General features: G+C 40.6%; 2 protein-coding genes and 1 pseudogene across 10 annotated transcripts in view; 1 reads left to right on the top strand and 2 right to left on the bottom strand.

Annotated features, from left to right (window-relative positions):
• The window catches only part of LOC102965272 (zinc finger protein 33B-like), a 33342-nt gene extending 25629 nt beyond the window's left edge, over positions 1 to 7713 (bottom strand). The window contains 1 exon segment of the mRNA XM_042959801.1: positions 7626 to 7713. Coding sequence (XP_042815735.1) covers positions 7626 to 7640 — 15 coding nt within the window. The 5' untranslated portion in view covers positions 7641 to 7713.
• On the top strand, positions 4343 to 4900 carry LOC102956452 (annotated as a pseudogene).
• LOC102954924 (zinc finger protein 525-like) overlaps positions 7677 to 24803 on the bottom strand; it is a 43254-nt gene continuing 26127 nt past the window's right edge. For 6 of the 9 annotated variants that reach the window (XM_042959795.1, XM_042959794.1, XM_042959793.1 and 3 more), the window contains one exon: positions 20122 to 24164. In XM_042959795.1, coding sequence (XP_042815729.1) covers positions 21931 to 24164 — 2234 coding nt within the window. In that variant the 3' untranslated portion in view covers positions 20122 to 21930. Of the gene's footprint in view, positions 7758 to 20121; positions 24165 to 24803 lie in introns of those variants that run through there. The other 3 variants (XM_042959798.1, XM_042959797.1, XM_042959800.1) reach the window with 3 other exon arrangements.

Here is a 24803-nt window from a genome sequence, read left to right as displayed (position 1 = left end):
TAGGACTTACAGTAGCGTCAAAATCACGTGAGTTTCTTTTAATGCCCTACACAGTTCTAAGAGTTTCTCCTTATAAAGAGCGGTCTCATTCTTAGAATCCTCACCAGCTGGCACACATTAGGACACGTACTAACTATTCATAAATGGTTAATGAACGAAGCAAAGGAAGGCCTAATTAAGGTACGTTACAGGGAATACCAACTGCAGCGAAAGGGACACTTATTTCAGTGATAAAAACAGTTGCAGTCAAATGGAGCAGAAGAGAAACCCCCCAATACACCCACGCTTATATGGTCGACTCATTTTTCACAGGGCGCCAAAAACACACAATGGGGAAAGGATAGTCTCTTCGGTAAATGATGGTGGGAAAACGGGATACCAACATGCAAAAGAATGAAACTATACTCCTATCTTACACCACTCATACAAATTAACTTGAAATGAATCAGACTTAAACATAAGAACTGATACCATACAATTCCTAGAAGAAAACATAGGGGAGAAGCTCCACATTGTTCTCTAGGATCATGTTTTTTTGGATAAGATGCCAAAAGGAACGCAACAAAAGCTCAAACAAGACTTCATCCAACTTAAGAGCCCTGCCCAGCAAACAGTCCATAAACTGAAAAGTAACCTACAGATTGGGAAAAGATATTCACAAATCATGTATCTGATAAGACGTTAATATCCAAAATGTACAAACAACTCATACAACTCAAAAAGCAAACCAGCAAATAATCCAATTAAAATGAGCAAAGGACCTGAACCGACATTTTTCCAAAGACCTACAAACGCCAATATGTATATGCAAAGGTGCTCAATATCACGAATCATCAAGGAAATGCAAACCAAAACCACAATGAAATATCACTTTCACACCTCTCAGCATGGCTACCATCAAAAAGACAAGAGATAATAAATGGCAAGAATGTGGCGTAAAAAGGGAACCCTTCACTGTTGGTGGGAATGTAAATTGGCGCAGCTACCTTGGAGAACACTATGGCGGTCCCTCAAAAAATTGAAAATGGAACTACCAGATGATCCAGAAATCCCACTTTTAGGCACAAATCCAAAAGAAATGGAATCAAAATTGCAAAACACACCTTAATCCCTTGTTCACTGCAGCATTGGTTACAATAGCTGAGGCATGACACAGTGTAAGTGTCCATCAACAGAGGAATGGATGGGATAAAGAAAATGTGGTGTGTAAACACACACAATGGAATACTATTCAACCATAAAAACAAAGGAAAAAGGAAATCCTACCATTTGTGACAATATGGACAGACCTTGAGGGCATTATGGTAAGTCAAGAGAGAAAACAAACACCATATGGTGTTACTTACATGTAGAATCTCCTGAAAGAAAAGGCCAACATCATACAAACAGAGTATAAAATGAGCCCCTGATTGGGTGTGGAAGAAAGGAAGGACGGAAGGAAGGAGAAACAAACTCCATGCACAGATGGTGCCACATATGGATGTATATCTAAGAAAGAAGTAGCAATAAAACAAAATCTTGTAGAGAAACCAAGAGGAAACACTCAAGAATTCATGTTATGAATTCAACATACTTTGATGCTAAATACTAAAACCTACGAAGAACATATCTCCCCCTGGCCAAAAACTTAGTGGTCAATCTCTCTCATAGACATAGAAACAAAAACCCGAAACAAAATATTAGCATGACCCAGTTAGATTTATTTCAGAAATATCCAGGTAGTTTTACATTTAAAAATTAATGTAATTCACCAACTAAGAAAATGAAGGAGACAAATAATATGATTTCAATAGATGTCCAAAACCATTTAATAAAGTTTAAAAGGCACTCATGAAGAAAATAAAAACTTTAGGTAACTAGGAATAGAAGTGGACATCCTTGATGTGGTAAGAAATGCAAAAAAAAAATGCAGCAAAAATCGCATATTGAGAGGAAAACTTCCCCTTTGAGAACAGAATAAAGACAAGGAAACCTACTCTTTGCATCTATTGAGTATCATATATTGGAGGACCTAAGAGGGCAATAAAGAAAAAAAGGTTTTATGAATTGGAAAAAGTAAACAGCAGTGTCACTAATACCAGATTACACATGTGTATATATAAAAAATGCAAATAAGGTTGAGATAAATTATTAGGTATAGTAAATTAGTGTAGAAAAATTGTTGATTTAAGGTCAATATATAAAAAATAACATGTCAGCAACAAGCAATTAAAAAGTACAATTGAAAATATATGTATAATACACACAAAAAAAAACTCAGAATGGATGAAAGACCTAAATGCAAGACAGGAAACCATCAAAATCCTAGAGAAGGAAGCAGGCAAAAACCTCTTTGACCTCAGCCGCAGCAACTTCTTACTCAACACGTCACTGGAGCCAAGGGAAACAAAAGCAAAACTGAACTATTGGGACCTCATCAAAATAAAAAGCTTCCGCACAGCAAAGGAAACAATCAGCAAAACTAAAAGGCAACCAATGGAATGGGAGAAGATATTTGCAAATGACATATCAGATAAAGGGTTAGTATCCAACATCTATAAAGAACTTATCAAACTCAACACCCAACAAATAATCCAGTGAAGAAATGGGCAAAAGACATGAGTAGACACTTTTCCAAATAAGATATCCAGATGGCTAACAGACACATGAGAAAATGCTCAACATCACTCATCATCAAGGAAATACAAATCAAAACCACAATGAGATACCGCCTCACACCTGTCAGAATGGCTAACATTAACAACTCAGGCAACAATAGATGTTGGCGAGGATGCGGAGAAAGAGGATCTCTTTTGCAATGCTGGTGGGAATGCAAACTGGTGCGGCCACTCTGGAAAACAGTATGGAGGTTCCTCAAAAAATTTAAAATAGAACCACCCTAAGACCCAGCAATTGCACTGCTTGGTATTTACCCAAGGGATACAGATATGCTGTTTCAAAGGGGCACATCCACCCCAATGTTTATAGCAGCACTACTGACAATAGCCAAAGTATGTAAAGGGTCCACATGTCCATGGATGAATGAATGGATAAAGAAGATGCAAAATGAATGTATGTGTATGTATGTATGTGTGTGTGTGTGTGTGTGTGTATCTGTATATGTATGTGTATGTGTGTGTGTATACACACACACACACACACACACACACACACACACACACACTGGAGTATTACTCAGCAATCAAAAAGAATAAAATCCTGCCATTTGCAACTACATGGATGGAACTGGAGGGTATCATGCTAAGCGAAATCTGTCAGTCAGAGAAAGACAAGTATCATATGACTTCACTCATATGAGGAATTTAAGATACTAAACAGATGAACACAAAGGAAGGGAAGCAAAAATAACATAAAAACAGGGAGGGGGACAAAAAAGAGACTCTTAAATATAGAGAACATACAGAGGGTTGCTGGAGGATTGTGGGAGGGGGGATGGGCTAAATGGGTAAGGGGCATTAAGCAATCTACTCCTGAAATCATTGTTGCACTATATGCTAACTAGGATGTAAATTAAACAATAAATTAATTAAAAAATAATTTAAAAAATAAAAATTAAAAAAATATATACAGGTATATTAGGGGATCCTGAATGGCTCACTTGGTTGAGCATCCAACTCTTGATTTAGGCTCAGGTCATGATCCCAGGGTCATGGAATCCAGGACTGTCAGGCTCTGCCCTGAGTGTGGACTCTGCTTAAAATTCCCTCTCTCCCTCTCCCTTTGCCCCTCTCCCCTCTCTTTCTCACCCTCTCTTTCTCTCTCTCTCAAAAAAAAAAAAAGCATATATATTAATAAAAATGCTAAACACATAGAAATAACTCTAACAATAGGTGTGCAAGAATTCCACACACAAAGAATCTTTTAAAATTACTAAAGACTTACATAAATGTAGAAAATACATCATGTTCACAGGCAGAATATTCAATATCAGAAAATAAGCAATTTTTCCCACATTGACTTATAGATTCAATTCAACTGCAAATAAAGTTCCAGCAGGTTATTTTGTGAATGCTAACAGTATTTGTACAGGAACACAAAGGGCCAACTGAAGCCAGGATCCTGCTGAAGACGAAAAAAGTGTGGAAGGATGTACACCACTCACTTGAAATATTTTTTATCAAATGTGGTACTGGCCTAAGAAGGGCCAAACTAAGCAGTGGAAATGAATAGAGCGCGAAAGGACCCAGACATAGATGTATGCACTATGACATACATCACACTGCAAAACAGTGGGGAAACTCAAGTTTTCAAAAAGAGTTCTCAGACAAATCGTATGGGAAGAAAGTGACCTGATGTCTGTCTCCTACAGGACGCCAGGGTCATCATGCAGGCTGACAGCACCATGAAGATACGGACTTCAGAGCGCATTTCTAATCACCCATGGGAAACTGTTTCAACAGTCGCAGTGCAGAAATACCTGAACCCTATGACCTCAAGCTAGGTTGGAGTTGATGTACTGGACAGAACATACAGATCCCTTTGGAAAGTTTCACAGCCAAAGACTTCTCGGAACAGAGCGAGGACTGCCTTCCACTGTGATCTCTTATTGGTGCGGCAGAACTAAAACATATGTGCAAAAACATTCTGTAGTTGTTCCCATAGACAAAACAAGGAACTTAGGTCTGCTAGTATCTCATTTACAAATATGGTTTCAGTGGATGACAGACTTCTATACAAACCACATTCTCAGGACCCAGAAAAAACTCTTTTGACTCAAGAAGCCATAATCATTGTGAAAGGAGTCTGTCTCAGCAGTTACCTTGAAGGACTGACAGTAAGTACAACATCTGCAAATGCTAAGAGTGGCCGAGAAGCAATGGAATGGCTTACACATACATTAAATGTGGAGACGGAACAACTGGTAGCTTCAGGGAGAGGGACATCGGGGCACCGACAGTGACAGCAGCATTTGCAGAGAACTGAGGATGGAACCTGCTCCCCCAGGTCTCTGTAAGCTGGCAATCTACTTGTTATTTTAAAAATAAAACTTATTTTAAGTAGAATTTGTTTTATAAGCTGAAGAAAAGCTATGTAATTTCTGATCAAAAGAAAGAGGTGCAGGATTTCTAAATAAAAGAGATTTCCGAAAGTAGTATTGTTTGAAATTACCATCTAATTGTGAAGACTCTAGGATTTGGGGGAAATTTAACAATTTTTGACAAGTACCTGGAAAATCACACTGGCATGTTAAATCTCCACTGAGGTAGAATTTTAAGCTTTTAATTAATGCATTAGAAATCTGCCTGGTGGGGCACCTGGGTGGCTCACTCACTTGAGTGTCCAACTTCAGCTAAGGTCGTATTTCACGGTTTGTGGGTTTGAGTCCTGAGTCGGGCTCTGTGCTGGTAACTCGGAGCCTGGAACCTGCTTCAGATTCTATGTCTCCCTCTCTGCCCCTCCCCGACTTACGCTGTTTATGTCTCTCTCAAAATAAATAAATAAATTTTTTATATATATTAAATATAATTTATTGTCAAATTGGTTTCCGTACAACACTCAGTGCTCATCCCAACACGTGCCCTCCTCAATGCCCTTTAAACTTTAAAAAATAAATAAATAAAATAAAATACACAGGAATTCTTACAAAACTGAGCGGAATAAGACAACCTAAAAAGCCATAAATTTATGAAAGTTGCACAAACTAAATAATCAGACCCGTGGAAATTAAACAATGAAGTTCTTCACCCTTTAATGTAAAAATAATTTTTACATCTGGAGAGAAAGGAGGAAAAGTAGTTTTCTAATAAATAACAATTTACCTAGAAAAATTAGAAATCTTCATATCCTATAACTCAAAAATATTAATCACTGGACATTGGAGCAATGATTCTTAAACTTAACACCATCACACGGACATCCTGTTAAAAACACAGATTGCTGGGCCTGGCCTCCAAAAGTTCTCTTCCAGTAGGTTTGGGATGGTGGATCACAATCTGCATGTCAAACAAGTTTCGAGGGGACGCTGCCATTTCTGGCCAAAGATCCTCACTCTGAGAAGCAATGTTCATGAGTGGAGATACATTTGCATTTATCAGAGAATGTCAAGGATATTCACAGCAGCATTTATATCAATGAAAAATGGAATTACCTGAATGTCGACCAATGAAATATAGTATTTAGGATACACTGTGTCCAGACAGCAGGAAAATCCAACATTAGAAGAAACAAACTACAGGGGTGCCTAGGTGGTGAAGCATCGGACTCTTGATTTCAGCTCAGGTCATGATCTTATGATTGTTGAGAGTCAGCTCTGGGTCAAGATCCACCCTAAGTGGAGCCTGATTAAGATATTCTCTCTCAAGATATTCTCATTCTCGGGGCGCCTGGGTGGCTCAGTTGGTTGAGCGTCCCACTTCGGCTCAGGTCATGATCTCACGGTTCGTGAGTTCCAGCCCCACACCGGGCTCTGCGCTGACAGCTCGGAGGCTGGAGCCTGCTTCGGATTCTGTGTCTCCCTCTCTCTCTGCCCCTTTCCTGCTCATGCTCTGTCTCTCTCTGTGTCTCAAAAATGAATAAGCGTTAAAAAAATTAAAAAAAAAAGATATTCTCATTCTCTCTCTCTCTCTCCCTCTTTCTCTCTCTCCTTCTGCCCCTCTCCCCCACTCACAAACTCTAATAAAATTTTTAAAAAACTATTTATTTAAAAAAGTAAATAAATACACTTCCTATGGATAGATCTCAAATTACTAGTGTACTGAGGGGAGAAAATGCCTGTCATATAAACATTAAGATAATTTACATATTTTTAGAAGTGCTCAAAATAATAAGCAGTATTATTTTTCCAGGATACATGTAGAGATAAACGTTAAGACTGGTAGACAAAGGATACAAACTTGGAACTGAACGATGGGGTACAATGAGGAAGGCTACAGGAAAGAGCCATCAGAAGAGACAAAGCAGACTCCCCAGGAGAGACTGTCAGAAGAGTAATGGAGCAGTTCTTGAAGGAAGGCAATTACAATTAAATCATTGGCAATTTTACCTGGACAAACCCCAAAAAAGTGGAAGGGAAAAACCAAGACAGAAATCCATAGGATGAATTTGAGAAGCTCAGACACATTTACCAGAGAATTTAACTTTGAACCATCTGCTATAAAACTCGCAGACACAACCTGGCTAAAGTAGTTATGGAGAGTTTTTGTTAACAGGCATGTAGACCATTCATTCCTCTGAACATATCGGGTTTGACACCAGGATCGACCATGACCATCATTAAATTAACTACTTGAACTATCTCTCAGACCCTTTTACTCTCAGTGAGGAACAGTTTTAGGCACTCGTTTCGAGGCTGTCACAGGAAGGATATTCACTATGCGTCCCTATGTTAAAACCAAAAAAGATATCATCCAAGAAGTCTTTGTGTCTTGAAAGAATTGTCTGTATGCAAAAGACTGTGTCTTCCTTTCTCCATGGTTATCAGAAACAACAGAGATGTTATTTGTAGGTCAGTTTAGAAACTCTAAAATATAGAATGATCAGCATGCATCTACAAACCACCTTAGTCTTGCTATTGATCTGTGACTCTGTATTTTCTGTAAAGGTAGATTTCTATCTATTGCTAATTTCCCATTGCAATGGGATTCACCAAGTCCGTCGCAAAATAAAGTGGGGAATGAACAACTTACCTGGGATTTGTTCATTTTCTGCTGTCTTGGAAAAGTGTAGACAACTCTGGTGCTGTGCTGAGTTACAGGAGGAATGAGGTCCTAAAAGAGCTGGCCTGCCTGGTGGCTCCTGAACGCTCCTGCCCTATAAAACTATACAACCCAATAGATAGGAAGCGTGTCAGTACCCTTCACCTTCAGAAAGGACAGCAGATGCTCAAAGAACACCTAAATGTAAATATTTGCTTCCTGGGGATTTTTTCACAGTTTAAACCTCTCGTGATGCTCACAAAAAAACAAAAACAAAAAACAAAACAAAAAAAAAATTTAAATAAAAAAGCTAGTTTAAATAAAACAATATACTCAGTGAAGCAACATTAACTCTTCACCAAACTACTGTAAAAAGAAAAAAAAACAAAAACAAAAACAAAAACAAAAAACAAAAAACTTCCCGACCTGGGGCAGCTGGGGGGCTCAGTCAGTTCAGCCTCGATTCTTGGTTCAGGTCACGATCTCAGGGTTCGTGGGACCAAGGCCTGCACCAGGCTCTGTGCTGACAGTGTGGAACCTGCTTGGGATTCTCTCTCCCTCTCTGCCCTTTCCTGACTCGCTCTATTTCTCTCTCTGTCGTGATAATAAACTTACAAAAAAATACTCCTGACTGATCTGTTTATCAATTTTCCTACTGTTACTAAACCTTTGGTTAGCGATTCCACAGAAAATGGTAAAAAGCAGTGCTTTAAGGACAGGTCTATGTTTTCTTCGTCCTGGTTGGGTTTTCTCAAAAGGATCTTTTTACAGGGGCACCTGCGTGGCTCAGTAGGTTAGGCGCCTGACTTCGCTCAGGTCATGACCTCACACTTCCTGAGTTCAAGCCTCCCATCGGGCTCTGTGCTGACAGCTCAGAACCTGGATGAAGCCTGCTTCAGATTCTGTGTCTCCCTCTCTTTCTGCCCCTCCCCCACTCACAGTCATTCTCTCTCTCTCTCAAAAATAAAAATTTTAAAAACAAGGATCTTTTTATAAAGCAATTTGCCTTTCCTCGTGTGGAAAAGCAGGCAGTCTCTCTGGAGTCGGGAGACACAACTTCCAGGCTTCGCCACTAACTGTGATTCTGAACAAGTCAGTAACCTTCGAGAAGAAAAACAAACAAACAAACAAACAATGTTTCTATTCAATGAGACAAAAAGTAAGGGATTCTTGGAGATCCTTCCCTAATGCCGGACTGAGTAACACCACACCTCAAGAAGCAGTCGCGCACCCGACTGGAGAGCCGCTCGGGGGACTCCAGGAAGGAGACAAGGAGAACCAAGAGGCGGGGCGGTAACCGACTCAGCCCAGGCAGGGGCGCCCGTCTTCCCGGACCGCCCCGCCTCCGCCCGACGCGCTCGCGCCCCCTTCCCGGCCGCGGCGCCGTCCCTCTCCCACCGCCTCCGGGCACACGCCCTCCTCCCGCGGCCTCCAGAACCGGGCCCCGCGAACGGCCCCGGCCGCTCCGGCAGGGACTGAGCACCGGGGCGGCCCGACCTCTAGTGCTGATGGACACGTCCCCATCCCGCCGTCACCGGTCCACGGACCTCCTCCACGCGATCGGGCACCGACCGCCTACAGCCGCCCGCGACTTCCCAGTCAGCGCAGCGCCCCCCTCGGCCCTCGTCCAACCGTCCCGCGCTCACCTATCGCTCCCTCGTCATCAGGCACTGACCCCAGAAAAGCGCAGAGATTCGGCGGCCGGGGAACCGCCTCCCACGCGAGAAGTGAGGAGAACGGGAGGGGAGGAAAAGCCTGGCGGAAGTGCCCAGAGGCAGAAGGCTGTACTAAGCATGCGCAGAACTAGGCATGCGCAGAACCGGACAGTGTGAGCAGTCCGCGCCGAAAGGCAGAAAACTACCTTTCCCTGCAGATTCACCGACCAGTGGCTGGAGGGTGGCTGAGAGTGCAGTCTTTACCTAGCACGTGGGAAGTTTGGGGAGCTTGACCTAGTTACCCAAGCAGTCAGAGCCCGTCAGGGACTCCCCAAAAGTTGCGGATTGCAGCTGAATTCTATGTGACGCCAGTGTGCCATTTAGACTAGAGCTGTCAAGGAAAGGAACCTGTTTGTCGAGTTCACTTTTTGAAATACTATGAAATAGACTCCATCAACACAATAAAAGAATATATGAAAAAAATTAGGATCTGTCACCATCAGCAACTCTCTCAGGAAATAAAAAGCCAGGGGTCAAGGGCGGTATCAAGAAAGCTTGTTCATCAAAATCACGACAACAATGAATGATAACTGAGGATACATCAGAAAATCGACAGTCCAAAACAAAATTTCTTTATTCGTCTACATATTCTTTCTTCTGTGACGTTAAAATTACTTGAAGAAATGGGAGATTGACCGTTTTTTATTTATTTATTTATTTATTTTTTTAACGTTTTATTGTTGAGAGAGAGCGCGTGCAGGAGCGAGGGAGGGGCAGAGAGCGAGCGGGACACAGAATCCGAAGCAGGCTCCAGGCTCTGAGGTGCCAGCACAGAGCCTGAAGCGGGGCTCGAACTCACAAGTGGTGAGATCATGACCTGAGCCGAAGTTGGTCGCCCAAACAACTGAGCCACTCAGGCACCCCAAGAGATCGACCCTTTCAATGAAAGGCTCAATATTCTTTGACAACATTCCACTAAGAATCTGAACAAATTTTTGTACATATTTTTTTCTCTTTGATTTTTGTGTACTTTAATATGTACTTTACAAAAGCATATTCTCTCGGGGGCTTCTGGGTGGCTCAGTCGGTTGAGGGTCCAACTTTGGCTCAAGTCATGATCTCACGGTTTGTGGGTTCAAGCCCCATGTCAGGCTTTGGGCTCACAGCTCAGAGCCTGGAGCCTGCTTCGGATTCTGTCTCGCTCTCTCTGTCCCTCCCCCACTCGTGTGCATGCGCTATCAAAATAAACATTAAATTTTTTTTAAAAAATGAAAACAGGACACTGAAGAGATACATGCACTCTCATGTTTACTGCATTGTTATTCACGATACCCGAGATATGGAAACAATGTAAGTGTCCATCAACAGATGCATGGATAAAGAAGGTGTGTGGTAAATACATAAAACACACTACTCCTCAGCCATGAGAAAGAAAATCTTGTCCACTTGCAACTCTATGAAGAGACCTTGAAGTCATTATGGGAGTGAAGTCAGAAAGGGAAAGACAAATACTGTAGGATAACAGTTATATGGAATCTAAAAAAGCTTATCTCACAAAAACAGATTGTGGAATGTTGGTTACTGAGGGCTGGGCGTTCAGAGAACAGGAGAGATGTTGTTTAAGGGTACAAACTTAGCAGCTGGTAGATATATAAGTCCATATTAACCCAATGTTAATATGTCAATTATATATCTCAAGAAAAACGTACCCACTTATCCTAAAGAAAAACAAATTCATACTCCTCATAATTCAAAATTAACCGTTTAGAGGTGTTTTAATTTCCTGTTGCTGCTGTAACAAATTACTGCATAGTGGCTTAAATCTTTTTTTTTTTTTTAACGTTTATTTATTTTTGAGACAGAGAGAGACAGAGCATGAATGGGGGAGGGTCAGAGAGAGGGAGACACAGAATCTGAAACAGGCTCCGGGCTCTGAGCTGTCAGCACAGGGGCCCGACGCGGGGCTCGAACTCACGGACGGCGAGATCGTGACCTGAGCCGAAGTCGGCGCTCAACCGACTGAGCCACCCAGGCGCCCCATGCATAGTGGCTTAAAACAACACAAGTTGAGTATGCTCTTGGAATTCAGAAGGGCACAACAGGTATCACATGGCTAGAATCAAGGTGTCAGGGCTGCATTCCTTGTGGATGTTCTATGGGAGGGAGAATCCACTTCTTTGCCTTTACGAGTTTCTAAAGGCTGTCCTTGCCTTGTCATCCTGCATCACCGCCACCTCTGCCCATGTTGTCACATGTCTCTGACTTTGACTTTCCTGCCTCCCTCTTTGCTTGGAAGAATTCTTGTGATTATATTGGGCCCACTGGGATAACTCAAGATAGTCTCGCATCTCAAGATCCTTAACCTAAACACATTTGCTAAGTCTCCTTTGCCAGGTAAGGTAACATATTCTCAGATTCTAGGGATTAGGATGTGCACCTCTTTGGGGGCCACTATTCCGCCACAACAAGAATAAATGCAAAGAAAGATGGGTGCAGTTTTCAAAAACATTAATCTATGAGCATTATAAGGTACTTGTATTTTAATACTTTATTTTCTCAACATTTCATGTATATTATGCAAAGTATCTTCCTCTAAATTATTACTTGCAGAATGGTGGGGTATTCACATTCTATGCATCATGTTCGCATCAAAATTCTACTCCAGAGGTTTGTTTTTTTTTCAATCAGAATGGTATTAAAGGTTGAAACCACAATGATTCAATAGATCATCTGAAAAGATTCCGAGGCACAGAAAATAAGCTTGTACTTAATTTGTAAGTTTTTGATACCAGATGAAGTTACCTTCTTACAGGTAAAAGGGCACGATTACATAGCATTCATGAGAGCAGCTCAAGTTTGCAGGGCCAAGGTAAAGGACAGAGCGGCCCAGACAGGAAGCGGCTGAGACGATAAGCATGTGTGTGAGGGAAGTGCCCAAGACCCAGGAAAGACCCAACCAAAAGGATTAAAGGCAACAGTGCCCCATGTTCAGAAACCAAGCTCTAAATATATATATATATATATATATACATATCTTTATGTGTGTATATATATATATATATATCTTTATATATATATAGCTTTATACATATAGCTTTATACATATAGCTTTATATATATAGCTATATATATATCTTTATACGTATAGCTATATATATATATACACACACACACACACACACACACGTATGTATGTATATATATATAATCCCTATGCGTTATAGAATACAGGTCCATTGTGCGAGCTCTCAGCTCACTTAGCATTTCCAAGCTCCCCAGGACGTGCTGGGATGGATATGGGACCAGGGATTACTAAATGGGCATTATCTTTCTGTGATCTCTGGCTGTCTCTTCAGAGTCCTTAGAACACAGCATAACTGAAGTCCCTAGGACATACCTGCACTGTCCCACCACGCTGTGTCCCCAGTGGCATTTGAGTTTATACAAAATACAGTCTGAGTTTCTAGGGAACTGAGCATCCTTAGAGAGTCAGACTTTGGCACCCTGGATGAAGTTTCTACGCAAGTGTATCATTCTCAAGGACCCAAGGCCCAGCACAATGAACAGGAATTCGACCTGGAAGATAACACTCTCTAGCCTGAGTTCCCTCTCCAGAGCTAAAGAGCAGTAAGAGAAGTCCAAAAATGAGCATATTTTATATTTCTGATCAGAATTTGTGATTCATCTCCCAAGAAGTGGGCAAAACCTGGAAGATGTTGCCATTCTCAGAAGCCATCGAGGACTATGACTGTGGAAGGTTTGGTCCTAGATTCAGAAGAGAGTATGAGCTGGAGTTCTAAGACGTGGTATCTGCAGTCTGTGCAGGAAATGCCACCTGATTGGAGGGACGCTCCTCAGTCTTTCCTGATCTTTCACAGCCTTGACACTTGGATGAATACTGGTCAGTTATTTTGTAGAATGTCCCTCAATGTGTTTGGCTGATGTTTTCTCATGATTGGGAGGATATTGTATGTTTTGGGCAAGAATACCACAGAAGAGACCTGTGCTTCTCAGAGCATCCGGTCACGGGGTTCATCATGTTGCTGTGTCTTATTACTGGAGACGTTAACCACTCTGGTAAAGTTCTGTCTGCCAGGGTCCTCTGCTGTAAGGTTACAATTTTTCACATTGTGAGTATCTTGGAGGAGATCATTTCAGGCCATGCAACTATGCCATTTCTCTTCAAATGTAAAGCCTTCTAATATTAGTATCTGTTAATGGATAGTGTCTACAGCAATCATTGATGTGTTGTTTGCCTAATGATGGTTTTTTATTTCCTTTATTTAGATGACTTTTGAAGTTTTTTGTTTTGGGGGCTTTTTTTTGTTTGTTTGGTTTGCTTTGGGTTTTTTTCGGTTCTTTTTTAAAGTAGGCTTCACGTCCAGCATGGAGCCCAATGCGGGGCTTAAACTCACAACCCTGAGATCAAGACATGAGCTGAGGGGTACCTGGGTAGCTCAGTCAGTTAAACATCTGACTTTGGCTCAGGTCATGATCTCACGGTCTGTGGGTTTGAGCCCTACATCGGGCTCTGTGCTGACAGTTTGGAGCCTGGAGCCTGCTTTGGATTCTGTGTCTCCCTCTTTCTCTCTCTGCTCTTACCCCGCTCACACTCTCTCAAAAAGTAAACATTAAGGAAAAAAAAAAAAAAAAAAAGACCTGAGCTGAGATCAAGAGTCGAATGCCAGGGGTGGGAGGGAGGGGAGGGTGGGTGATGGGTATTGAGGAGGGCACCTTTTGGGATGAGCACTGGATGTTGTATGGAAACCAATTTGACAATAAATTTCATATATTGGAAAAAAAAAAAAAAGAGTCGAACGCTTAACTAACTGAGCCAACCAGGCACCTGACTTTTAAAGATTTTAAGAAATATTTTCTGGGGCGCCTAGGTGGCTCAGTCGGTTAAGCGGCCGACTTCGGCTCAAGTCATGATCTCGCAGTCCGTGAGTTCGAGCCCCGCGTCGGGCTCTGTGCTGACCGCTCAGAGCCTGGAGCCTGTTTCAGATTCTGTGTCCCCCTCTCGCTGACCCTCCCCTGTTCATGCTCTGCCTCTCCCTGTCTCAAAAATAAATAAAAATGTTAAAAAAAAATTAAAAAAAATAAATAAAACGTTAAAAAAAAATTTTTTTTTAAAAAGAAATATTTTCTTTCTTCCCTTTTTTAGAGATATTTTCAATTTCAATTTGTAATTTAAAAGAAGTCTAGGGCGCCTGGGTGGCTCAGCGTGTTAAGCGTCTGACTTTAGCTCAGATCATAATCTCATAGTTCATGGGTTCGAGCCCTGCGTCAGGTTCTGTGCTGTCAGCACAGAACCGCTTTGGACCCTCTGTCTCCCTCTCTCTCTGCCCCTCCCCCACTTGCACTCTGTCTCTCAAAAATAAACATTTAAAAGAAAATAAATTAAAAATAAATAAAAGAAGCCCAAATCATCAAACAGCACATAAAACTTCCTATGCACTTATGTAAGAGTGGGGTTCATTCACAAGATACAACCAATTACAGAATGCATTTCGGCTTACTAGCTAAAGTATCATTACCATATGGCAACGAGAGGGACAATCTCTACTTCGTTTGAGATGTCAGTTTTAACATTTTGTTATTCCAGACAACTAATAATAATTCAGAACTTGTATTCTTTCAACATTACGATAATAAATCAGACTTCATCAATGTTTACATGAGGTCATTTAAAATTTGCGTAACTAAAACAATCTTAACGTAAGACAGTACTCTTACTATACATTCTTTTTACATACATATATGTGGGTTTTAACTATACGGTAAAGGAAGATGTAAAAGGTTACACATTGAACTAATAACAATGGTTAAAGCATGGCAGGCTACCAATGTAAAGGTGGTGGGTCCAAAGAAATTAATTCTTTAATGAATCATTTTGAAATAATTTCAAATTTCACAAAAGTTCCAAGAACAATGCAAAAATTCCGATATCCTCCTTACCTAGATTCCCCAACTGTTAACATTCCACTGCATTCTTTTTGCATGTATCTATTTAATCAACTATCCTCTTATGATCATTCTTTTCCTATTTGAGATCAAACAACAGACACCATACACCACAGTTCCTAAGTACTCCATTATGCATTTTCCTAAAATGAGGGCACTTTCCTACAGAACCACCATCCAAACAAGCAAGCCAGGAAATCAACCTTAACAGAACACTACTGTCAAATCCACAAACCCCCTTCAAATCTCAACAGCTGTCCCAACATCTTTCTCCTTCCTGGTCCTGGATGCCACCAGTCTGAGTCTATCCTATGTTTCATCACCAGACTTAGGTCATGCTTTCTTGGTAGTAACCACAGAGAAGATAGATCAATGCGTCGCGTCATGGGACACGCAGTGTTGACAGTGGTGATATTAGCCTTGATTATCTTGTCATTTTGGTGTCTGGTAGGTTTCCCTGCCAAAAAAATCACCATTCTCCCCTTTGAAACTGGTATTTGTGGAGATATATTCTGAGATTATGCCAATAATCTGTCCCTCATCCACTCACCAATCTTAGTATCTGTTAATAATCTCACCTGAATCAGTCACTACCAAATACTGGTTTTTTATTTCCATTATTCCTCATACATATATTAGTAAGGAAAAGGTTCCCCTTCTCCCATTCATTTATTTCTGTATCAGTACGGATTCATGGTTTTCTGTTTTGTACCAAAGATTATATTCCATTCTTACTACTTGTTTTCATGCTCAAATTGTTTCAGATTTGGCCAACAGGAGCATCTTTGAGATGGCTTTTGTGTACTTTTGCTATGCCCCCATTATTCCTTGAGCAGCTCTTTGCCTTCTCCCTCGAGAAGATATTTTAGGTTCATCCGCTTTCCCTGGCCCAAGTTTGGAATCAGCCATTTACAAAAGAGTTCTGTTTCCTTTAAGTGGAAGGTAGTATCTAGGCACCAGACTCTGGAAGGTACTGCTCATTGCTGTGAGGATGTACTTGCTTCTAAGCAATCTCAGTATAAAGAGCTAGGAAATACATGTATGGAGGACACACACACACACACACACACACACACACACGTACATTTGCATATACACATGCATGTGTCTACACACATATGTGGACATAGGCACCTATAAATATTTCTATGTCAACACCTCAGGGTTCTGCTTAGTCTTCTGCCTTTCTATATTTGTAAATACTTTCAACAGGGAGAAATTTGGCTATCAGTTTCAATACATTTCATCTTGCCCTCAATGTAATCAATCTCCACCCATGCCAACCATTTCCTCTATCTATAATCTCCTTAACCCTCACCTCCCTAGTGTCCTGTGTTTCCGTAATGGGAACAGCCACACTATTCTGTTCCTCTTCACTTCCCCTCACTGGCCTGCATTGGGACTGCTGTCCCTGTACTGGGAAGGGGAGGAAGAAAAAGAGGAATAGTTGTAATTAAAAAATATATACATGTATTCCAATATTATTTGTAAAATAAAAAATAATAAAAATGAAATAATGCTATAGATTGTTTATGCCCCATGTCACCTTCCCTCCAAAAAAAAATCATTTTGTGGGTAACTAATCCCAATGTCGTAATACTTGGAAGTGGGGCCTTCGGGGGATGATTCGGTCATTAGAGCGGAGACCACATGAATGGGATTAGTGCCCTCAGAAAACATGCCCCAAAGGGATCCCTCACCACGTCTGCCATGTGAGGACACAGGGAGAAAACGGACCTCTATGAACCAGGAAGCAGGCCCTCACCAGACACAAAATCTGCCAGGGCGGTCATCTTAGACTTCCCAGGCTCCAGAAGCGTGAGAAATAAGTATCTGCTGTTTATAAACCACCCAGTCTATGGACTTTGTTATACCAGCCTGAATGAACTAAAATGTACAATTAGACAACACGGTCTACAGGGTCTAATTTCTAGTCACATTAAGGATGCCACAAGGTTCCTACCCATAGCTCCTACGTTCCACATGACGTTGATAGAGTGATGTCTCCTCCCTGATCCACATTCTCATCATCACTAATATAGCCATTCATTCACACTCCCCTGGCTTACTAAAAGTTAAATTTGACAACTTATAGCACAGGGCCTGATACTTAGTAAATGTTTGACAACATACGTTTAGTAATTATATAGAGGGCACAGAGGGGAAGTTTACTTAAGATAACCCAGTCACTCCTTCCTCCCCACAGGACATCCACAATGCCTCTTCCTCCCCATACGATGGCTAGTGTCAGCCCAAGAATAAAATGCCTGAGCCGAGAGACCATCAACTCGGGAGTAAACATGGTTACCAGTTATAGCTGCCAATGCCCTCCAATTTCCTTTATTGTTTCAAAGAATGTGACCCAAAGATCCACGTATGAGTTATAAGCACACAGGAATCAGCTCACAGTCCTGTCTCTTCTGCCCTGAATACACGGACTTCCTCTAGGGAAGATTCTTAGAATCAGTTCAATTTTTAACTAAGTCTGTGTTTTAACTTGTAGCTTAACATTATTAACTAAGTTAAAGAGTAGGTGATTTACTTATCAAGTACAAGCTACATTAGTCTTTGGAAATAATTTTAAACTCAGAACACATTTGCAAGAGTAGCGCAAATAACCTTTTATTCTCTGAATTATTGAGAGTAGGTTGTCAGCATATTCCAACACCTCATATACTTTATTAACAAGAATACATAATCACATTTCAATCCTCAAAATCAGGAAACTAACACTAATACCTACCACCTCATCCTCAGACCTCATTCAAGTTTCACCCATTTTCTAAATAATTCCCTTTACAGAAAAATGATTTAATCCAGGATCCTGCATTGTAATTTGCTATTTCTTCAGTCTCCTTCAACCTGGGACACTTTCTTAGTTTTCTTGACTTGCATGATCATGACATGTTTGAAGATCACAAGTCATTTATTAAAAAAAAAAATTTTTTTTAACTGTTTGAGAAAGAGCATGAGCGGGTGAGGGGCAGAGAGAGGGAGACAGAACCTGAAGCAGGCTCCAGGCTGTCTGCACAGAGCCCAACATGGGGCTGAAACTCATGAATCACGAGCTCTTGACCTGAGTCGAAGTTGGACATTTAACCGACTGAGCAACCCAGTCATGCCACAAGTCATTTATTTTATTATTTTTTTAATTTTTTTTAACGTTTATTTATTATTGAGAGACAGAGAGACACAGAACATGAGCAGGGGAGGGGCCGAGAGATGGAGAGACACAGAATCCGAAGCAGGCTCCAGGCTCTGAGCTGTCAGCACAGAGCCCGAGGCAGGGCTCAAACTCACAAACCACGAGATTATGACCTGAGCCGAAGTCAGATGCTGAACCGACTGAGCCACCCAGGCGCCCCACAAGTCATTTATTTTAAAGAGTGTGCCTCAACATGGGTTTGATGTTCCTCTCTGCTTTGACTCAGGTTATGCATCTTTGGCTGTATTCTCACTGCATCCTATTAGATGGTACACAAATTAAATACTATCGAATGACACTAATTGTCGGTATTATTTATGTTAACTTTAATCGCTTGACTAGGCTGGCTGAGCCGACTTTTTCTACTGTAACCACACTTCTGTTTCGCCAGCTGTCATACTTTGCCAATAGTATATGCTGGCGGGTTGCAAGGGTGGAGGGAAGAGGGACATGCTTCCTCCTGTTTCCTGTGGGCTTCCCCTCTATGTCCTGTGCTGTCAGCACCTTACCAATGCTTCTTCACCCGGTCAGGTGTAATGTCCTCTGAGGACAAGGCACTGAATTCACTTTTACAGTGTTTCCCCATCAGAAGTACCAACGTCAGGCAGCCAATATGGGTCCCAGACCTGTGGGGCCATTCCTCTGGGCTCAGATACCCCCAGCAGTGGAACAGGTTCCTTTGGAGTTCTGCACTTCAGCTCTGAGGGACGCCTACCCCGTTCCCTTCATTTTACCAGCCTAGAGCTTGAAGCTGCTGCCTGCAGTTGCTATCCTAGGGATACACTTGACTCTTATTTTCCCCTTTCAGATTCTTCTTCATATCTCAGGGTTCCCTGTATACCCTTTCAGATCCCTAGACAACTGTACACCAAGCTAACAATTCCTTGTATCATGTTGTTTCTGTTCAAATCACTGCTGTGGTTTCTCTCTTCCGACAACGCTGATTATGTCTCACTGGAATTTAAACTTGGGAAGATTAGAACTTCTGTTGTATTCACTGTTGTACAACGCCTTCTACATAGTGACTAATATTTATTGAATCAACAAGTGCTCGGCTGTATTTACAGAAATGTGTTTCTTACTGTGGGTTGAGGATGCAGCTGTAGTCTGCATAAACACAAAGTGTCCAAAGTAGTATTGTTCAGAACAATGAAAAATTAGAAACAAGATGCCTTTCAACAGAATGAAGTTATTTTAATAGAACGGAGCAGAAGATGCTAAAAAGAACAAAAGCTACATATATAAACATGGTCATAACTCAAAACCATTTTGCTGGTTTTAATAAATGGTGTTCAAGGCACAGTGTGGAAGATGACAAAATGTTACCAGAACCACTGAAATTCACATTGAGTTTATACACAGTGGCAAAAAGCAGAGAGTGAACAGCAGTGAAATCTTCAGTGTAGGGTAGGAGGGTGGTGTCCTGTGGTTGGTCCATTTAGCTTATGGACCAGCAGTAGACACGACAAGAACGGGGACAAGAACGCAGGGCCTAGAAATGCAATAGCCACACCAAAGGGTGTCTATACAAAAAATGGGGTTTCAAATCAGTGAAGTAAGGGCAAATGAATGAACCGGTGAAAGATCCATTGGCTAGTCATTTGCAAAAAAAAAAAAGTTGGATTTTTAGTTCACACCACATTTAATCAACAACACAAAGAGGTCAATAGATTATTCTGTTTATTCTAAACAGATTTGTTTCATATATTTTAAAGACAAACCTGACAAAATACAAAGTTCTAAAAAGAATCTTCTTGTATCAACTCAAGAAGCAGAAATACACTTCATACTATGGAATGACTATTTTATTTCTAATGTTCAAGTTCTAAACATAACTGCCTTTGGCTCTAATAACAGAAAACATCAACCCAAACTGTTCACTATCTGTGAGGTAGATAATGAAATTGAAGCAGAAAGATTAAATCACTATACAGGTCACTCAAATAGTAAGTGACAGGCATAAAACAGTTTGCAGAAACCATGCATAATTCTAGGGCGGAAACGTGGCAGCCTACCACAAAAAATACAAATGCAGAGAGTTGTGCTCACAATATCTGCACTTTGCACTTAAACTTACTAAACATACCCTTTAGAAAACACAAAAATGGGGGAAATGTCTTCAATGGGCCCTGCTTTCAATCCGTACAGTGTACTAAGTACTAATGTTCAAGGCCACCTTTGAAAATTAACTCATATGTGTATCATAAACAACTGTGTGCTGAATCGTTGCAGATTTCCAATAAATCTTGACTTTATTAAATGTTATGTGGGTGATTTACTAAAAGGACAGTTTCTTCACAATGTCTATATGGAGTTATATATGCCACCAAAAAGCAGAAAACACATATGACATTCACGCATTCAATGTTCCTTTTAAAATTCATATATGTTGTGGTGTAAATATGTGATGGGACAATAGTATTTAGTGTCAGAAATCCTAGTGTATGCTACAAAAGTTACTTAGGTAAGGGTGCAATGCCCCTACTGTAACTACTGTGAGTACAAAACAAAAATCAAGGATACAGAAAACAGCTGTTAAAGAGCACTGCTGTGTGGAAGCCTGACCTAGCACAGACGCTACTCATACACATTTAATGCCGCTGCTTTGACTCAACTCACTCACGCCTTTCTCAAACTGATGTGTTCCTTGATGAGCAAGACCGTTAAATAAGCATCCTGTGTCATATTATTTGTAAGTTATTTAATACTGCATCCGAAACATCGCTTCTAGAATAAGATCATTTCTAGGTAAGGATGTTTTCCTCGTTTCCTAAACTGACAATTTTCTTTTGTTACGTATTCTGATATATAAATCTTGAAATGTTTTTCAGGTTGTTAGCTTTATTCTACTCTCAATTATCTACTGGACAATCAGACTGTGAAAATTTTCCTACATTCATTTTTGGGGTTTTCCACTGTAAATTTCTGATTTATAAAATGTTTGGCTTGTTGATGAAGGTTTATTAAAATGCAGGATATTGAGAGCGGTTTCTCCCCTAATGAATTCTCTGACCTACAGTGTTTCTCATACCTTCATTAGATTCACAGGATAGATGGGATAAAGCATGGCTAGCATACACTATGACAACAGAAAGCTCTAAACATGTAATGGCTGAAAAAAAAAATTATTTCTCGTCTATGACAAGACTTACGAAGTGATGTTAGTGAAGGCAAAACTCTGCCCAGGACCCTGGTTTCTCCCAACTTAAGAATCTGTAATCTCTAATGACTAGCTTCCACGTTGTCCTGAGGATATCTCCATTACCCCCTGATAAGGAAAGAAAAACGAAAGTAGGAAAAATTCCAAATGAGGTCTTTTACAGGCTTGGAATTTGTGCCCATATTGTGAGTCACAGGTCATATGGCCTCATGTGTATGGAAGACAGGCTAGCAAATCTGGACTAGTTGTGTAACCATAAAGAAAGAGAAATGGGTATTGGGGAAAACATAGCACATTTCTGCTACAGGGTTCCTACCCTACATGAATTCCTTGATGATTTGTAAGGGCTGATTTCCGCCCAAAAGCTTTTCCACATTCACAACATTTATAAGGTTTCTCTCCTGAGTGAGTTCTCAGATGGGTAGTGAGGGTAGATTTATGACGGAAACTCTTCCCACATTCATTACATTCATAGGGCTTTTCCCCTGTGTGAGTCCTCTGATGATTAATAAGAGTCGACTTTGTAAGAAAAGATTTCTCACATTCAATACACTGAAAGGGTTTCTCTCCTGTGTGAGTTCTCCGATGTACATTAAAAGCTGAGAGATGACGGTAAGTTTTGCCACACACGTTACAATGAAAGGGTCTATCTCCTGTGTGAGTTCTCTGATGTTGAGTGAGGGCTGACCTCTGGCAGAAAGTTCTCCTACACTCCTTGCATTCATAGGGTTTTTCTCCCGTGTGAGTTCTCTCATGTCGAGTGAGGGATGACTTCTCGTAAAAAGATTTCCCACACTCGTTACATTTATAAGGTTTCTCTCCTGTGTGAATTCTCTGATGTGCATTGACATCGGACTGTCGATAGAAAGTTTTACCACATTCATTACACTGAAAGGGCTTCTCTCCCGTGTGAGTTCTGTGATGTACATTAACTTCTGACTGTCGATAGAAAGTTTTACCACATTCATTACATTGAAAGCGCTTCTCTCCCGTGTGAGTTCTCTGATGCACGTTAACGTCTGCCTGCCGATAGAAAGTTTTACCACACTGATTACACTGAAAGGGTTTCTCTCCTGTGTGAATTCTCTGATGTGCATTAACGTCCGACTGCCGGTAGAAAGTTTTTCCACATTCATTACATCGAAAGCGTTTCTCTCCTGTGTGAGTTCTCTGATGAACATTAACGTCTGCCTGCCTATGGAAAGATTTACCACATTTGTTACACTGAAAGGGTTTCTCTCCTGTGTGAGTTCTCTGATGTGCATGCACGTCTGATTGCCAATAGAAAGTTTTACCACACTGATTACACTGAAAGCGTTTCTCTCCTGTGTGAATTCGCTGATGTGCATTAACATCTGACTGCCGATAGAAAGTTTTACCACACTTGTTACAGAGAAAGGGTTTCTCTCCTGTGTGAGTTCTCTGATGTAGCTTAATGTCTGATTGCCAATGGAAAGTTTTACCACATTCATTACACTGAAAGCGTTTCTCCCCTGTGTGAATCCTCTGATGTATCTTCATGTCTGACTGCTGACAGAAAGTTTTCCTGTCTTCATTACACTGAAAGCGTTTCTCTGCTGTATGAGTTCTCTGATGTTGAGTGAAGGTGGATTTCTCACAGAAAGTTTTCCCACTTTCATTACATTCGTGGGGCTTCCCCCTTGTATATGTTCTCTCATGTCGAATGAGGGATGACTTCTTGTAAAAGGACTTCCCACATTCACTACATTTATAAAGTTTCTCCCCTGTATGTGTCCTCCCATGGTCTGTGAGAACTGATTTGTGACTGGTCTTCCTACGTAAATTAAGTTGATAGCGTTTCTCTCCTGTGTGTGTTCTCTGATGCACTGTGAGATTTGACTTGTAGTTGAATGTTTGCCCACATTCATTACATTTGAATAGACACTCACCTCTCTGGCTTTTCTGAACTTGAGTGAAGTGTGACATCTTACTGAAATTATTTTCCATTTGATTGCTTTTGGATTGTTTTATTTCTGTGTAGACCGCATGATATTTCAACAGAGATATCTCACAGGTTTCCCCATGTTCCTTATATTCACAGAGTTTCTCTCCTATGTCATTTTGCCTGTGTGGAATTATTATGGTCTCTTCTCCTAAGGGTTTTCCACCATCATTATATTTTAAAGTCTCCTCTGAAGTCTGAGTATTTAGGTGCTGAATAATACCATTCTTATGACCAAAGGTTTTCTCATCCTGATTATTTTCACAAGAAATCTCTTGAGCATGAGGTTTTTCCTGCTTAATATCAAGTAATTTCTCATACACATTTAAAATGCCATATTTTTTTCTTGAAGAATTTCTATTACTACCAATTGATATTAAAATATTTTTCAAACTCACTCCATGTAAGTCGTATTTACAGGACATTTTTCTCGAAGGAACAAAGTTTGCACTCGTATTAGATGGTTGTCTTAAAGCATGAACTTTTTCTGAGGCCAGTGTTTTGTTCTTAAATGCAACTTGTGGCAAATATTTGTCTTGGTTTTCCTGGATTCTCTCTGTTAGGTAATGAGCTTTGTTGTCTTCTAGAAATGAAAATATTGAACAGACCATAAGATTTCACAGTCTAATGGAACTGGACTAAGATACAAATGTCCTATTATATACTTGACTTTTGGCTTTGGTAGTCTCTTAGGATCAAAGTGCCTTTTTTCCCATCTAGTTCAAGAAAACGTAAGTGGAAAAAGGGAGAAAAGCTATTAACACAAGGACATGTAATTATTTAGCCCTTTATAAATAAAACATTTAAAACAGAAATGAAGATATAAATGCAATTAGCAGTGTACAGAGGATGGAAGATTCTATAGGAGTGACAGATTCAGTAGGAGAAAAGTCACAGAAAATAAGATGGGTCCAACTGAGCTAATAAAAAGTAATTGGAGCGACAAGAAAAACCAGTAGACAAAGGTGTTCAGAGGGAAAACATGAGACATTAAGGAGAGAGACTACAGAGTAGACCTCATACTCTCAAACCTATATTGTTCTAGTAACATCTAAACAAGTTTTCATTCTTCCAGCTGAAGTTTCCTCCTATGCATTAATAGCAAGGTAAATTGCTGAATGAGCCAACTGGCTGATGTTTAAGTAGAGTCACTGAATTGCATTATAACTCCCCTCCCAACTATGATTTACAGGAATACCAACAACCAACAGAAAGTATAAAA

This window comes from Panthera tigris, chromosome D2, assembly GCF_018350195.1.
Source record: "Panthera tigris isolate Pti1 chromosome D2, P.tigris_Pti1_mat1.1, whole genome shotgun sequence".
Classification (NCBI taxonomy): Eukaryota; Metazoa; Chordata; class Mammalia; order Carnivora; family Felidae; genus Panthera; species Panthera tigris.
The sequence above is the reverse complement of the archived record's forward strand: the minus strand, read 5'-3'. Positions and strand labels throughout refer to the sequence as shown.